At 42.4% G+C, this 17,259-nt stretch overlaps 2 protein-coding genes and 3 long non-coding RNA genes across 10 annotated transcripts in view; 2 read left to right on the forward strand and 3 right to left on the reverse strand.

Moving 5' to 3' along the window:
• FZD3 (frizzled class receptor 3) overlaps positions 1-13,914 on the reverse strand; it is a 78,589-nt gene extending 64,675 nt beyond the window's left edge. For all 4 annotated transcript variants that reach the window (XR_011682419.1, XR_011682418.1, XR_011682417.1 and 1 more), the window contains exons 1-2: positions 13,790-13,914; positions 2,458-2,922 (exon numbers count right to left, since the gene is read on the reverse strand). Coding sequence is in view for 1 of the 4 variants with exons in the window: in XM_071448013.1 (XP_071304114.1) it covers positions 2,458-2,694 (237 nt within the window). In the remaining 3 variants the exon portion in view is untranslated. The remainder of the gene's footprint in view (positions 1-2,457; positions 2,923-13,789) is intronic.
• LOC139600111 (uncharacterized) lies at positions 6,493-12,625 on the reverse strand. Its single transcript, XR_011682414.1, has 2 exons — positions 7,814-12,625; positions 6,493-7,743 (listed from the first exon to the last, which is right to left on the reverse strand). It is a non-coding gene; the product is annotated as an uncharacterized lncRNA (long non-coding RNA).
• On the forward strand, positions 9,402-9,977 carry LOC139600105 (uncharacterized). Its single transcript, XR_011682413.1, has 3 exons — positions 9,402-9,511; positions 9,695-9,826; positions 9,895-9,977. It is a non-coding gene; the product is annotated as an uncharacterized lncRNA (long non-coding RNA).
• Positions 13,915-14,054: 140 nt separating the features above from the next.
• The window catches only part of FBXO16 (F-box protein 16), a 60,728-nt gene continuing 57,523 nt past the window's right edge, over positions 14,055-17,259 (forward strand). For both annotated transcript variants that reach the window (XM_071448066.1, XM_071448086.1), the window contains exon 1: positions 14,055-14,177. The gene's annotated coding sequence lies outside the window, so the exon portion shown is untranslated. The remainder of the gene's footprint in view (positions 14,178-17,259) is intronic.
• On the reverse strand, positions 15,031-15,762 carry LOC139600149 (uncharacterized). Of its 2 annotated transcripts, XR_011682432.1 has the most exons (4): positions 15,706-15,762; positions 15,452-15,645; positions 15,226-15,378; positions 15,031-15,153 (listed from the first exon to the last, which is right to left on the reverse strand). It is a non-coding gene; the product is annotated as an uncharacterized lncRNA (long non-coding RNA). The 2 variants fall into 2 exon arrangements; XR_011682431.1 differs by lacking the exon at positions 15,706-15,762 and having other exon boundaries at positions 15,452-15,684.

Consider the following 17,259-nt stretch of genomic DNA (forward strand, 5'->3'; position numbering starts at 1 on the left):
GTGCCAATTCCCACCAAAATTCTCTCATTTTTCTCTATTTTACAATAAAATTCACTCATTTTCCTCTGTTCTCCAACAAAATTCTCTCCTTTTGCTCCAATTCCCACCAAAATTCTCTCCTTTTGCTCCATTTTATAAGAAAATTCTCATTTTTCTCCATTTTACAATAAAATTCACTCATTTTGCTCCATTTTGCAATAAAATTCACTCCTTTTCCTCTGTCCTACAACAAAATTCTCTCCTTTTGCTCCATTTTATAATAAAATTCTCCTTTTGCTCCATTTTACAATAAAATTCTCTCCTTTTGCTCTATTTCACACCAAAATTGACTCCTTTTGATCTATTTTCCAACAAAATTGACTCATTTTACTCCATTTTCCAACAAAATTCTCTCATTTTGCTCCATTTCACAATAAAATTCACTCCTTTTTGCAATAAAATTCTCTCATTTTGCTCTATTTCACAACAGAATTCTCTCCTTTCACTCCATTTTACAATAAAATTCTCTACTTTTGCTCAATCTCACACCAAAATTCACTCATTTTCTCCATTTCACAATAAATTCTCTCCTTTTGCTCCATTTCACAATAAAAATACCTCAATATTCTGAATTTCCATTTGAATCTCATCACAAAATACCTCAATATTCTGAATTTCCATTCATTTAAGTCTCATCACAAAATACCTCAATATTCTGAATTTCCATTTGAATCCCATCACAAAATACCTCAATATTCTGAATTTCCATTCGAGTCCCATCACAAAATACCTCAATATTCTGAATTTCCATTCATTTGAGTCTTATCTCAAAATACCTCAATATTCTAAATTTCCATTCATTTTAATGTCCCATCATAAAATACCTCAATATTCTGAATTACCATTCATTCGAGTCCCATCACAAAATAACACAATATTTTGAATTTCCATTCATTTTAGTCTTATTACAGAATACCTCAATATTCTGAATTTCTATTTTAATCCCATCACAAAATACCTCAATATTCTGAATTTCCATTCATTTTAATGTCATCACAAAATACCTCAATATTCTGAATTTCCATTCATTTGAGTCTTATCTCAAAATACCTCAATATTTTGAATTTCTACTCATTCAAGTCTTATCACAGAATACCTCAATATTCTGAATTTACATTTGAGTCTTATCACAAAATACCTCAATATTCTGAATTTCCACTCATTTTTATGTCCTCACAAAATACCTCAATATTCTGAATTTCCATTCATTCGAGTCTTATCTCAAAATACCTCAATATTCTGAATTTCCATTCATCTGAGTCCCATCACAAAAGACCTCAAAATTCTGAATTTCCACTCATTTTAGTCTCATCTCAAAATACCTCAATATTCTGAATTTCCATTTGAGTCCCATCACAAAATACCACAATATTCTGAATTTCTACTCATTTGAGTCTTATCTCAAAATACCTCAATATTCTGAATTTCCATTAGAGTCCCATCACAGAATACCTCAATATTCTGAATTTCCATTTGAGTCCCATCACAAAATACCTCAATATTCTGAATTTCCATTTGAATCTTATCACAAAATACCTCAATATTCTGAATTTCCATTCATTTTAATCTCATCTCAAAATACCTCAATATTCTGAATTTCCATTCATTTTAATGTCCCATCATAAAATACCTCAATATTCTGAATTTCCATTCATTCGAGTCCCATCACAAAATAACACAATATTTTGAATTTCCATTCATTTTAGTCTTATTACAGAATACCTCAATATTCTGAATTTCTATTTTAATCCCATCACAAAATACCTCAATATTCTGAATTTCCATTCATTTTAATGTCATCACAAAATACCTCAATATTCTGAATTTCCATTCATTTGAGTCTTATCTCAAAATACCTCAATATTTTGAATTTCTACTCATTCAAGTCTTATCACAGAATACCTCAATATTCTGAATTTACATTTGAGTCTTATCACAAAATACCTCAATATTCTGAATTTCCATTCATCTGAGTCCCATCACAAAAGACCTCAAAATTCTGAATTTCCACTCATTTTAGTCTCATCTCAAAATACCTCAATATTCTGAATTTCCATTTGAGTCCCATCACAAAATACCACAATATTCTGAATTTCTACTCATTTGAGTCTTATCTCAAAATACCTCAATATTCTGAATTTCCATTTTAATTTCATCACAAAATACCCCAATATTCTGAATTTCTACTCATTTGAGTCTTATCTCAAAATACCTCAATATTCTGAATTTCCATTTTAATTTCATCACAAAATACCCCAATATTCTCAATTTCCATTCATTCGAGTCTAATAATAATGAAACTAAAGTAATAAAAAATATAACATAAATACAATACTTTCTAAAAATCATTAAAATTTAATAAAAACTCTATAATATTGATTAAAATAAACGAAATCATTGATGTAGAAGCGTATTTACCTCCATGGCGAGGGCGGCGGTGTGCTGGTCGTAGTGGTTCAGGAGGTTGGGCATGAAGGTGCTGTTGTAGGGCAGGTCCTGGCACATCCTCAGCGCGATGGGCTCGCACGAGAAGAGGCTGTGCCCGGCCCGGGGGCGCACCCGGCACGCCAGGAGCCACAGGGCGCCCAGCACCCACCCCGCGCCGCCCGCGCGCATCCCGCGGCTCCCGCGCGCTCCCCTCACGAACGGCGCCATCTTGTGCACGGAGCAAACCCCGCCGGGCCCGGCTCGCGGTTCCGCGCAAGAGGCAGGGCCTCCAACATCCTCAGGGTGAAAATGGAATTTTGGCCTTTTTTTTTGGTGGGTTTTTTCTTTTTTTTTTACACTCTGGGTGCTGAATGGAGAATTGGAATTTCAACCGCATTCCCACACTGTGGAGGCCATGGTGATAGGGGAGGGATCCAGGGGCTTCCGGCTTCTGTCCTGAAAAGCAGAGAGGAGACACTGAGAAAGCTGGAAGGAGGAAAATATTCCAATATTTCACCTCTCAACTCCTGCAAGGTGAGGTTTAATCCTGATTTTTTTACATTTCCGGAGGAAATTAATGGAAAAATTGGATGGAAAATGGAAGAAGAGCACCCAAAAATGAAAATATTCCAATATTTCACCTCTCACTTCCTCAACTCCTACAAGGTGAGGTTTAATCCTGATTTTTTTACATTTCTGGAGGAAATGAATGGAAGAAAAGCACCCAAAAATGAAAATATTCCAATATTTCACCTCTCACTTCCTCAACTCCTACAAGGTGAGGTTTAATCCTGATTTTTTTACATTTCTGGAGGAAATGAATGGAAGAAAAGCACCCAAAAATGAAAATATTCCAATATTTCACCTCTCACTTCCTCAAGTTCTCCTACAAGAGGAGTTTAATCCTGATTTTTTTACATTTCTGGAAGAATTGAATGGAAGAAAAGCACCCAAAAATGAAAATATTCCAATATTTCACCTCTCACTTCCTCAACTCCTACAAGGTGAGGTTTAATCCTGATTTTTTACATTTCTGGAGGAATTAAATGGAAGAAAAGCACCCAAAAATGAAAATATTCCAATATTTCACCTCTCACTTCCTCAACTTCTCCTACAAGGTGAGGTTTAATCCTGATTTTTTTACATTTCTGGAGGAATTGAATGGAAGAATTTCATGGAAAGTGGAGGAAAAGCACCCAAAAATGAAAATATTCCAATATTTCACCTCTCACTTCCTCAACTCATACAAGTTCTCCTACAAGGTGAGGTTTAATCCTGACTTTTTTACATTTCTGGAGCACCCAAAATGAAAATATTCCAATATTTCACCTCTCACTTCCTCAACTCCTACAAGGTGAGGTTTAATCCTGATTTTTAAAATTTCTGGAGGAATTGAATGGAAGAATTTCATGGAAAGTGGAGGAAAAGCACCCAAAAATGAAAATATTCCAATATTTCACCTCTCACTTCCTCAACTTCTCCTACAAGAGGAGTTTAATCCTGATTTTTTTACATTTCTGGAGGAATTGAATGGAAGAATTTCATGGAAAGTGGAGGAAAAGCACCCAAAAATGAAAATATTCCAATATTTCACCTCTCACTTCCTCAACTTCTCCTACAAGGTGAGGTTTAACCCTGATTTTTTACATTTCTGGAGGAATTGAATGGAAGAATTTAATGGAAAGTGAAGGAAAAGCACCCAAAAATGAAAATAGTCCAGTGTTTTATGTCTCACTTCCTCAACTCCTTCAAGTTCTCCTACAAGGTGAGGTTTAATCCTCATTTTTTAACATTTCTGGAGGAATTGAATGGAAAAATTGGATGGAAAATGGAAGAAAAGCACCCAAAAATTAAAATATTCCAATATTTCACCTCTCACTTCCTCAACTGCTGCAAGTTCTCCTACAAGGTGAGGTTTAATCCTGATTTTTTTACATTTCTGGAGGAATTGAATGGAAGAAAAGCACCCAAAAATGATGAAAAATGGGGGTCATCCTGATTAGGACAGAACATTTTTAAAAAACCCCACATTTTCAGCTTGGCCACAGTGAAATATTGAAATATTGAAATACTGAAATATTGATATATTGAAATACTGAAATGTTGAAATACTGAAATATTGAAATGTTGAAACATTGAAATATTGAAATATTAAAATATTGAAATGTTGAAATATTGAAATATTGAAGTATTGAAATATTGAAATACTGAAATATTGAAATATTGAAATATTGAAATACTGAAATATTGAAACAGTGAAATATTGAAATATTGAAATACTGAAATATTGAAACATTGAAACATTGAAATATTGAAATATTGAAATACTGAAATGTTGAAATATTGAAATACTGAAATGTTGAAATATTGAAATACTGAAATATTGAAATATTGAAATACTGAAATATTCAAATATTCAAATACTGAAATTTTGAAATATTGAAATATTGAAATACTGAAATTTTGAAATACTGAAATATTGAAATGTTGAAATATTGAAATACTGAAATATTGAAATACTGAAATATTGAAATATTGACATTTCCACCACATTCCTGCTTTTTTCCTGGAAAACCTGGAGCACAAAACAGGCAGGAGACACTGAGAAAGCTGAAATAATGAAAATATTCCAATATTTCACCTCTCACTTCCTCAATTGCTTCAAGTTCTCCTACAAGAGGAGTTTAATCCTGATTTTTTTTACATTTCTGGAGGAAATTAATGGAAAAATTGGATGGAAGATGGAAGAAAAGCACCCAAAAATGAAAATATTCCAATATTTCACCCCTCACTTCCTCAACTCCTTCAAGTTCTCCTACAAGATGAGTTTAATCCTGATTTTTTTACATCTCTGGAGGAATTGAATGGAAAAATTGATGGAAATGGGAGAAAAACACCCCAAAAATGAAAATATTCCGATATTTCACCTCTCACTTCCTCAACTCCTACAAGGTGAGGTTTAATCCTGATTTTTTAAATTTCTGGAGGAATTGAATGGAAGAATTGGATGGAAGATGGAAGAAAAACATCACAAAAATGAAAATATTCCAATATTTTGCTTCTCAGTTCCTCAACTGCTTCAAGTTCTCCTACAAGAGGAGTTTAATCCTGATTTTTTTACATTTCTGGAGGAAATAAATGGAAAAATTTGATGGAAATGGAAGCAAAACACCCAAAAAATGCCCAGAGTGAGAGATAGGAAGAGTTTAATTGCCCAAATTTGGCAATTTTGGGGTTTTTTTTGTGCCCAAATTTGGCAATGTTGGGGCTTTTCTGCCCAGATTTGGCAATTTTGGGGAGGTTTGTGCCCAAATTTGGGAATTTTGGGAATTTTTTGTGCGCAAATTTGGCAATTTTGGGGGTTTTTTTGTGCCCAAATTAGGGAATTTTGGGAATTTTTTGTGCCCAAATTTGGCAATTTTGGGGTTTTTTTTGTGCCCAAATTAGGGAATTTGGGGGGGGGGTTGTGCCCAAATTTGGCAATTTTGGAAGTTTTTTTGTGACAAAATTTGGAATTTTGGGATTTTTTTTTTGTGCCCAAATTTGGCAATTTTGGGGTTTTTTTGTGCCCAAATTTGGGAATTTTGGGATTTTTTTGTGACAAAATTTGGAATTTTGGGATTTTTTTTTGTGTGCAAATTTGGGAATTTTGGGATTTTTTGTGACCAAATTTGGGAATTTTGGGATTTTTTGTGACCGAATTTGGGAATTTTGGGATTTTTTTCTGCCCAAAATTGAGGAATTGGGAATTTTCCATGCCCAAAACTTGGGAATTTTTGGCTTTTTGTGCCTAAAAATCAGGAATTTTGACTTTTTCTCCTCCTAATTCCAGGAATTGCCCATTTCCCTCATTTCTAACCCCATTTTTATCCCCAAATTTCTCTTTTCCCTCCATTTCTAACCCCAAATATCCCTTTTTCCCTCATTTTTAACCCCAAATTTCTCCTTTTTTCCCTTTCCTTTTTTGCAGAGTCTGGTTAAAAACAAATATTCAAAAAGAGGGCGAATAAAAAAAGACCAAGCTGCTAAAATAACCACGTTAAATTCAGTTTATTGACAGCTTTGCTTTCACAGGGGAAGATGTGACTGAAATGAGGGAAAAAATAGAAATAGGAAAAGCTCCAAAGGCAGGAAAAACAAACCATGAGACAAAGAAAAAAAAGCAGCTTGAAAAGTTGGGTCCTTCTGATGGAAAAAAATTCATTTTTTATGGTGACTTTTCAAGGTGGTATGAGCTTGAAAAGTTGTGTTCTTCTCATGCAAGAAATGTCATTTTTCATGTTGACTTTTCAAGATAATATGAGCTTGAAAATTGTGTCCTGATGGAAAAAATGTCATTTTTCAGATTGATTTTTCAAGATGATATGAGCTTGAAAATTGTGTCCTTCTGATGGAAAAATTTAATTTTTCAGATTGATTTTCAGGGTGATATGAGCTTGGAAAGTTGTGTCCTTCTGATGGAAAAAATGTCATTTTTCATGTTGACTTTTCAAGGTGATATGAGCTTAAAAGTTGTGTCCTTCTAATGGAAAAAATGTCATTTTTCAGATTGAAAATATTTCATATTTCAATGTTTCATACATTGAAATATTTATATTTTCATATTTCAAGATGAGGAGCTTGAATAATTGTGTTCTTCTGATGGAAAAAATATAAATTTTCCGATTGACTTTTCAAGATTATATGAACTTGAAAAGTTGGGTCCTTCTGATGGAAAAAAATTCATTTTTTATGGTGACTTTTCAAGGTGATATGAGCTTGAAAAGTTGTGTTCTTCTCATGCAAGAAATGTCATTTTTCATGTTGGCTTTTCAAGATGGTATGAGCTTGAAAATTGTGTCCTGATGGAAAAAATGTCATTTTTCAGATTGATTTTCAAGATGATATCAGCTAGAAAAGTTGTGTCCTGATGGGAAAATGTCATTTTTCAGATTGATTTTTCAAGATGATATGAGCTTGAAAATTGTGTCCTTCTGATGGAAAAATTTAATTTTTCAGATTGATTTTCAGGGTGATATGAGCTTGGAAAGTTGTGTCCTTCTGATGGAAAAAATGTCATTTTTCAGACTGACTTTTCAAGGTGAAATGAGCTTGGAAACTTGGGTTCTTCTGATTTAAAAAATGTCATTTTTCACATTGACTTCTCAAGATGGTATCAGCTTGTAAAGTTGTGTCCTTCTGATTGCAGAAATGTCATTTTTTATGTTGATTTTTCAAGATGGTATCATCTTCAAAAGTTGTGTCTTTCTGATGGAAAAATGTCATTTTTCATGTTGACTTTTCAAGGTGGTATGAGCTTGAAAAGTTGTGTTCTTCTAATGGAAAAAATGTCATTTTTCATGGTGACTTTTCAAGGTGATGGGGGCTTGAAAAGTTGTGTCCTGATTTAAGAAATGTCATTTCTCAGATTGGCTTTTCAAGGTGATTTGAGCTTAAAAAGTTGTGTCCTTCTGACGGAAAAAATGTCATTTTTCATATTGAAAATGTTTCATACATTGAAATATTTCGTATTTCAAGATGAGAAGCTTGAATAATTGTGTTCTTGTGATGGAAAAAATATAATTTTTCAGATTGACGTTTCAAGGTGATATCAGCTTCAAAAGTTGTGTCCTTCTGATGGAAAAAAAGTCATTTTTCAGATTGACTTTTCAAGATGAAACAACCTTGAGAAGTTGTGTCCTGATGGAGGAAATGTCATTTCTCAGATTGACTTCTCAAGATGGTATCAGCTTCAAAAGTTGTGTCCTTCTGATTGAAGAAATGTCATTTTTCACGTTGACTTTTCAAGGTGATACCAGCTTGAAAGTTGTGTCCTGATGGAAAAAATGTCATTTTTCAGATTGACTTTTCAAGGTGGTATGAGCTTGAACATTGTGTCCTTCTGATGAAAAAAATGACATTTTTCAGATTGACTTTTCAAGGTGATATCAGGTTGAAAAGTTGTTTCCTTCTGATGAAAAAATGTCGTTTTTCAGATTGACTTTGAAGATGATATCAGCTTGAAAAGTTGTGTCCTTCTGATGGAGAAAATGTCATTTTTCATGTTGACTTTTCAAGGTGATATCACCTTCAAAAGTTGTGCCTTTCTGATGGAAAAATGTAATTTCTCAGATTGATTTTCAAGATGATATGAGCTTGAAAAGTTGTGTCCTTCTGATGGAAAAAATGTCATTTTTCATATTGAAAGTATTTCATATTTCAATGTTTCGTACATTGAAATATTTCATATTTTCGTATTTCAAGATGAGGAGCTTGAATAATTGTGTTCTTCTGATGGAAATAATGTCATTTTTCAGATTTATTTTCAAGTTATATGAACTTCAAAAGTTGTGTCCCTCTGATGGAAAATTTAATTTCTCAGATTGACGTTTCAAGGTGATACGAGCTTGAACATTGTGTCCTTCTGATTGAAGAAATGTCGCTTTTCAGATTGACTTTTCAATGTGATGTCAGCTTGAAAAGTTGTGTTCTTCTAATGGAAAAATGTCATTTTTTATGTTCACTTTTCAGGATGATATCAACTTGAAAAGTTGTGTCCTGATTTAAGAAATGTCATTTCTCAGATTGACTTTCAAGGTGATATGAGCTTGAAAAATTGTGTCCTTCTGATTGAAAAATGTCATTTTTCACGTTGACTTTTCAGGATGATATGAGCGTGAAAATTGTGTCCTGATGGAAATAATGTCATTTTTCAGATTTATTTTCAAGTTATATGAACCTCAAAAGTTGTGTCCTTCTGATGGAAAATTTAATTTCTCAGATTGACTTTTCAAGGTGATACGAGCTTGAACATTGTGTCCTTCTGATTGAAGAAATGTTATTTTTCACACTGACTTTTCAAGGTGATATGAGCTTGAAAAGTTGTGTTCTTCTAATGGAAGAAATGTCATTTTTCATGTTGACTTTTCAAGGTGAAATGAGCTTGGAAACTTGGGTTCTTCTGATTTAAAAATGTCATTTTTCATAGTGATTTTTCAAGATGATGGGAGCTTGAAAAGTTGTGTCCTGATTTAAGAAATGTCATTTCTCAGATTGGCTTTTCAAGGTGATATGAGCTTGAAAAGTTGTGTCTTTCTGATTGAAAAAATGTCATTTTTCAGACTGAAAATATTTCATATTTCAATGTTTCATCCATTGAAATATTTCATATTTTCATATTTCAAGATGAGGAGCTTGAATAATTGTGTCCTGATGGAAAAAACAGAAGTTTTCAGATTGACTTTTCAAGGTGATATCAGCTTCAAAAATTGTGTCCTGATGGAAAAAATGTCATTTTTCATGTTGACTTTTCAAGATGATATCAGCTTGGAAAGTTGTGTTCTTCTGATGGAAAATTTAATTTTTCAGATTGATTTTCAGGGTGATATGAGCTTGAACATTGTGTCTTTCTGATTGAAGAAATGTCATTTTTCACATTGGCTATTCAAGGTGATATGAGCTTGAAAAGTTGTGTTCTTCTCATGAAAGAAATGTCATTTTTCAGATTGACTTTTCAAGGTGATATGAGCTTGTAAAGTTGTGTCCTTCTGATGAAAAAATGTCATTTTTCATGTTGACTTTTCAATAATTTGGCAGCTCTGGGAATAAAGGAGGAGCTGAACTTCCCCAGCTGCCAGGGACACCCCAGCTCCTGAGCAGGACTTCAGGAGTCACAGATAAATCCAATTTTCCTGCTCCGTTTTGTGAAGTTCCCCAGCAGCAAAATCCAGTTATTGGAAATAAATGGTAAAATAAATAAATGAATAAATGGTAAAATAAAATCCAGTTATTGGAAATAAATGGTGAAATAAATATATAAATAAATAAATAAATGGTAAAATAAAATCCAATTATTGGAAATAAATGGTCCCTTCCAACCCAAACCAGTCTGTGATTCCCATGCTAATCCATTCCCTTGGGTTTAACATTTTAATAACAGTTCCTCCCCCCAAAAAAAAACCCCAAAAAATAAAAGTTTTTTGAGTTTGTTGGCATTTCCATGAACTCTGCATTCACAATTTTTCTTTTGTTTCTCCTCAGTTAACTCCAAAGGATTTTATTTCCCAATCTGAGTGACATCACCTTGTGGAGTGGATGAGCAAGGGACTTTTTTTTGCTGATTGTAATTGAGGTGCAAAGCAGTGATCTGTAAAAAAACCTTCCCAAAAAAGGGTTCAGAAACAACCTGAGGTGAGCTGTGCTCACACCATTTAAAGGCTGCACCACAAAAATTGGGCAAATCCAGGTCAGGGTGTGGAATTTTGGCAAAAAGTCCAAGAATGCTGCATGGGATCCAAACACATCCACCTCCCCTCTGCCTTCCCCAAGCTGAAGAAACCATGCAAAAACAAAGATTCAACGAGCCACAAAGAAAAATTTAAAAAAAAAAAAAACAAGGTTTAACTAGGCAAAAAGCAGGAAAAAATCATATTTCAGATAATAATGAATAAACTTAAGAATGTATTTTTAGGAGGAGGGAAATCACATCAAAACGAACCAGCTGGCCCTGGGAACAACTGAGATAATTCCGGGTGAGATGCAGCAGAAAGAGAAGGAATCCATTGCGCAAGGAGCCCCGGGAGGCGGCAGGCAGCCGTGGGTGATCCGCGCGCGGATCGGTGCCGACAGACGGGCGCTGCAATGAGCAACCCTGGGTGTCAGGAGAGCTCCTCACCACAAATCCAGTTTGTGCACTCCTCCTCGTTCAGCCCCCGCGCGGGAGAGCTCCGTGGTTTTCTCTTTGGATGTCCAGAAAAACAAACCGCTTCTGATGGCAAGCGGGGATGAAAAGAGGAGGGGAGGCCTCGCCTCGCACCGCAAGCGCTGGAAACGAAACGCGGGCAAAAGGAGCAGTTTGTTCCTGTGGCTGTGGATTCTTGCATTATTTATCAGCAGGAGAAGCCCATCCAATTCTTGGTGGAAAGGATTAATTAAGACGTGCACGGGCAATTATCATCACAAGGAGAAAGAAAGGGCTGATTCCCACAAGGAGGTGTTTTTCTTAAAAAACCTAAATTTCAGAGTCCCTCAGGGAGCAATGAGGAAAAACTCATCAGGCTAAAAACTCATCAGGCTTTAGAATGAAAGGACGGGATTAATTCCAAGTTATCTGTCCCAGAAAAATGGGGAGATAAAACAACAAACCAGACTCCTCCTGGAGGAGAGAAAAATGTCCTCTCAGCCATTCCCCACCCAATTCTGACCCTGGAGAAAGGAGAGGAACTCATTCATGGCACTTCCCCAGCCACAAAAGGAGAATAAATCATTTTCCCAACTCCATTCTAATGAATGACTCAGTGGGAAGGAAACTCCAGCGCTGTTCACTCCTGCACCACAGCGTAATCCCCCACATCCCCTGTTTCAATGAGGAGCAAAGAGGGAGGATGGAAAGGCAGGAACAACCCAACCATTTCCCCATGACTGTCATGGAATGGTTTGGGTCAGAGGGGACTTTGAAGCTCATCGAATCCCTGCACTGAGGGCAGGGATGGAGGGACAGCTCTGTCACCGCTGGGCAAGGATGGAGGGACAGCTCTGTCACCGCTGGGCAGGGATGGAGGGACAGCTCTGGCACCTCTGGGCAGGGATGGAGGGACAGCTCTGGCACCCCTGGGCAGGGATGGAGGGACAGCTCTCTCACCTCCCTCTGCCAGTTCCCATTCCATGGCAAGGGCCTGCAGAGGGAAATCCTGCAGCTCCACGGGAAGCAGGCAGGCTGCCGGCCCAGCCAGCATCCCTTAGGAAAGGCACAAGGAACAAGAGCACCGGCGGCACCGGCATCCATCCATCCATCCACCCATCCATCCATCCATCCATCCATCCATCCATCCATCCATCCATCCATCCATCCATCCATCCCCTCCCTTCCATCGCTGCCGCATGGCGGAGGCGCGGCGGATCCGGGCCCGGAACACCCGCACGGCGAGTCCGGAGGGATCCGGGGAGAGTACGGACAGAGCCGGCACTCCCGAGCCCTCAGCGGAGGGTGCTGAGGAACCGGCACTCCCGAGCCCTCAGCGAAGGGCGGTGAAGGCTCCGGCACTCCCGAGCCCTCAGCAAAGGGCGCTGAGGAACCGCCATCCCCGAGCTCCCTGTGAGGGGCGGTGAGGCACCAGCATCCCCGAGCCCTCAGCGGAGGGCGGTGAAGGCTCCGGCACTCCCGAGCCCTCAGTGAATGGCGGTGAGGCTCCGGTACCTCCGAGCCCTCAACGAGGGGCGGTGAAGGCTCCGGCATCCCCCAAGCCCTCAGAAAAGGGCGGTGAAGGCTCCGGCACCCCCGAGCCCTCACCGGAGGGCACTGCGGAACCGGCATCCCCGAGCTCCCTGTGAGGGGCGGTGAGGCTCCGGCACCCCCGAGCCCTCAGCGAAGGGCGGTGAAGTGAAGGCTCCGGCACCCCCAAGCCCTCAGCGGAGGGCACTGAGGAACCGGCATCCCCCGAGCCCTCAGTGAATGGCGGTGAGGCTCCGGCACCCCCCGAGCCCTCAGCGAAGGGCGGTGAAGGCTCCGGCACTCCCGAGCCCTCAGTGAATGGCGGTGAGGCTCCGGTATCCCCGAGCCCTCAGCAAAGGGCGGTGAGGCTCCGGCACCCCCCGAGCCCTCAGCGGAGGGCACTGAGGAACCGGCATCCCCCGAGCCCTCAGAAAAGGGCGGTGAAGGCTCCGGCACCCCCCGAGCCCTCAGCAAAGGGCGGTAAGGAACCGGCACCCCCCGAGCCCTCAGTGAAGAGCGGTGAGGCTCCGGCATTCCCCGAGCCCTCAACGAGGGGCGGTGAGGCTCCGGCACCCCCCGAGCCTTCAACGAGGGGCAGTGAGGCTCCGGCACCCCCCGAGCAGGCTCTGGCATCCCCGAGCCCTCAGCAAAGGGCGATGAGGCTCCCGCATCCCCTCCCCAGGGCCGCCGTGCCGGGTGAGGCTCCCCGCATCCCCTCCCCGGGGCCGCCGTGCCGGGTGAGGCTCCCGCATCCCCTCCCCGGGGCCGCCGTGCCGGGTGAGGCTCCCGCATCCCCTCCCCGCGGCCGCCGTGCCGGGTGAGGCTCCCGCATCCCCTCCCCGGGGCCGCCGTGCCGCACAGGGAGCCCGGGCCAGCATCCCCGGCCTCACGGAAAGCAGATCCGGCCCGTTCCCGGCGCTCAGGGCCGGCATCTCCCCCGTCCTCCGCCCGCCCGCCCAGCGCAGCACCGGCATCCCCCGGTGCGCTGCCGGCCGCAGAGCGCTGCGTGGCCGTCCCGCTGCACGGGAGCCGAGCCCCGCGGCCACCTGTCCCCGGGGCGGGCAGGACGAGCCCCTGAGGGCGGCGCGGCCCCGCCGTGTCCCCCCCCTCGTGTCCCCGCCGGGTCCCCGTTACCTGCTCAGCTCCCGCCGCCCTCACGGTCCCGCGCGCGCCCCTCGGGTGGCGGCGGCGGCAGCGACGGCGGCAGCGCCCGGTCACGCCCCCGTGGGACCACGCCCCCCGCGCCATCTCGCCCCGCCCACTCGCCTCCGCTCAGCCAATCAGAGCGAGCGGGGCTGGTTGCTAGGTAGATCGGAACCCCCGGCCTCTCTAACCCCGCTGGGGGGCTCTGATTGGCTGGCACCCCCCGGCGTTGCCGTGGAGACGGGATGTGGACGGGCGGGAGAAGGAGGCGGGCGCTGATTGGCTGGCGCCGCCCCCCCCAGGGTTGCCATAGCGACGGGATGCGGACGGGCGGGAGGAGGAAGAGGAGGTGGCGGCGTCCGCAGGCGGGAGGAGGAAGGTGAGAGGACACGGGGGGACACGGGGGGACCCCGGGAGGGCGCGGGGAGCGGGTGTCGCTGCGGTGGGGCATGAGCGGACACACCCCGGGGGACACCGGGGGTGCCACTGTCGTCACAGGGGGACAAGCGCAGCGTGGCACGGCGGGGCGGGGACAGAAAACGCGCTGGGAGGTGGCACGAACTCCGTCGGGAAGGCGGAGGGGGTAACGGGCTCGGGGTGCGGGGAGGAAGGTGGGAAATGTCAGCACCGGTGCTCCCAATGTTTGCGTCCTCACAGATCCCGATGGATGGCGGTGCCCGGGTGGGCAAGAGGACGGTGGCACCTCGGTTGTGCCAGCTCTGGGGTGGCAGCAGGGCCAGGGCAGCGCTGTCCCCTGTGCTGGCACTGCTGGGGCACCTCCAGTGCTGGGGACAGCTCGGGGACAAGAAGGACATTGAGGGGCTGGAGAGTGTCCAGGGATGGGAACAGAGCTGGGGAAGGGGCTGGAGCACCAGGAGGGGCTGAGGGAGCTGGGAAAGGGGCTCAGCCTGCAGAAAAGGAGGCTCAGGGGGGCCCTTGTGGCTCTGCACAACTCCTGACAGGAGGGGACAGCCAGGGGGGTCGGGCTCTGCTCCCAGGGAACAGGGACAGGAGCAGAGGGAATGGCCTCAAACTGTGCCAGAGGGGGCTCAGGTTGCAGGAAATGGCCTCAAATTGTGCCAGGGGAGGTTTAGATTGGAGGAAATGACCTCAAATTGTGCCAGGGGAGGTTTAGATTGCAGGAAATGACCTCAAATTGTGCCACAGGGGGTTTAGATTGGAGGAAATGACCTCAAATTGTGCCAGGGGAGGTTTAGATTGGAGGAAATTACCTCAAACTGTGCCAGAGGGGGCTCAGGTTGGAGGAAATGACCTCAAATTGTGCCAGAGGGGGCTCAGGTTGGAGGAAATGACCTCAGATTGTGCCAGGGGAGGTTTAGATTGCAGGAAATGACCTCAAATTGTGGCTCAGGTTGCAGGAAATGACCTCAAATTGTGCCAGGGGAGGCTCAGGTTGAGGAAATGACCTCAGATTGTGCCAGGTTGGAGGAAATGACCTCAAATTGTGCCAGGGGAGGTTTAGATTGGAGGAAATGACCTCAGATTGTGCCAGGGGAGGCTCAGGTTGGAGGAAATGACCTCAAATTGTGTCAGGGGAGGTTTAGATTGCAGGAAATGACCTCAGATTGTGCCAGGGGAGGCTCAGGCTGGAGGAAATGACCTCAAATTGTGGCTCAGGTTGCAGGAAATGACCTCAAATTGTGCCAGGTTGGGGGAAATTACCTCAAATTGTGCCAGGGGAGGTTTAGATTGGAGGAAATTACCTCAAATTGTGCCAGGGGAGGTTTAGATTGCAGGAAATGACCTCAAATTGTGCCAGGGGAGGTTTAGATTGCAGGAAATGACCTCAAATTGTGCCAGAGGGGGCTCAGGTTGCAGGAAATGACCTCAGATTGTGCCAGGTTGCAGGAAATGACCTCAGATTGTGCCAGGTTGGGGGAAATTACCTCAAATTGTGCCAGGGGAGGTTTAGATTGCAGGAAATGACCTCAGATTGAGCCAGGTTGGACGTTTGGGTGGTGAAGCACTGGCAGAGCTGCCCAGGGCAGTGCTGGGGTCCCCATCCCTGGAAGGGAAATGTCCCAAAGCCACGGGGAGGTGGCACCTGGGGACAGGCTTGGTGCTCTGGGTCTCTGTTTGGATTTGCTGCTGCTCCACGGGGGTTTTGTGCCAGAAATGGTTCCCAAAGTTCCCAAAGTTCCCAAAGCTCCTGCAGGAGCTGTTTTGAGCAGGGTTTGGCAGAGATTAGCACAATTAAAGGAAATTATTCCAGCACTCCTGGTTAATGGGATGTGAGCATTATGGATTGTTGAGCTCTCTTCACTGCTTTTTTTAAACTTTATTTTCAAATTCCAACTTTATCTTCAAATTCCAACTTTATCTTCAAATTCCAACTTTTTCTGCAATCAATGGGGGTGTTCCCAGTGGTTTCCCAGTGGAATTTTCCTGCTGTTACAAGGCACCGTTCCCGTCCCCAGCCCTGTGAAATTTGTGTCCCCTTCAAATCCAAATTTTGGGATCCTCCCATCCCAACTGTGAGCCATTCCCAGGGACCCTGATCTGAGCAATTTTACTCTTTTTAACCCTGTACAAACTCCCAAAACCTGGGGTTTTTCCCCCAAATCTCTTTTGTTTTATATTTTTATTTATATTTACCATACCTGCCACCTGCTCCTTCGTTTCCTTTTATTTTTTTTACAATGAAAATAGAATTTTTTTGTTTGTTTTGGGGCATTGTGTTTGAATATCTTGATCCTTGTTAACCTCCCCTCCTTGTGGAATTGTGGAATTATGGAAATATGGAATTGTGGAATTGTGGAGTTATGGAATTGTGGAATTATGGAATGGTGGAATTGTGGAATTATGGAATTGTGGAAATGTGGAATTGCGGAAATATGGAATTATGGAATGATGGAATTGTAGAATTGTGGAATTGTGGAGTTATGGAATTATAGGTTTAACAGAGATTAGCACAGGTAAAGGAAATTATTCCAGCACTCCTGGTTAATGGGATGTGAGCATTATGGATTGTTGAGCTCTCTTCACTGCTTTTTTTAAACTTTATTTTCAAATTCCAACTTTATTTTCAAATTCCAACTTTTTTTTCAAATTCCAACTTTTTCTGCAATCAATGAGGGTGTTCCCAGTGGTTTCCCAGTGGAATTTTCCTGCTGTACAAGGCACCGTTCCCGTCCCCAGCCCTGTGAAATTTGTGTCCCCTTCATATCCAAATTTCTGGGATCCTCCCATCCCAACTGTGAGCCATTCCCAGGGACCCTGATCTGAGCAATTTTACTCTTTTTAACCCTGTACAAACTCCCAAAACCTGGGGTTTTTCCCCCAAATCTTTTTTGTTTTATATTTTTATTTATATTTACCATACCTGCCACCTGCTCCTACGTTTCCTTTTTTTTTTTTTACAATGAAAATAGAATTTGTTTTGTTTTGTTTTGTTTTGGGGCATTGTGTTTCAATACCTTGATCTTCGTTAACCTCCCCTC

Source organism: Agelaius tricolor, unplaced genomic scaffold (genome assembly GCF_023055355.1).
Source record: "Agelaius tricolor isolate 1412-34295 unplaced genomic scaffold, bAgeTri1.0.p SCAF_1, whole genome shotgun sequence".
NCBI lineage: Eukaryota > Metazoa > Chordata > Aves > Passeriformes > Icteridae > Agelaius > Agelaius tricolor.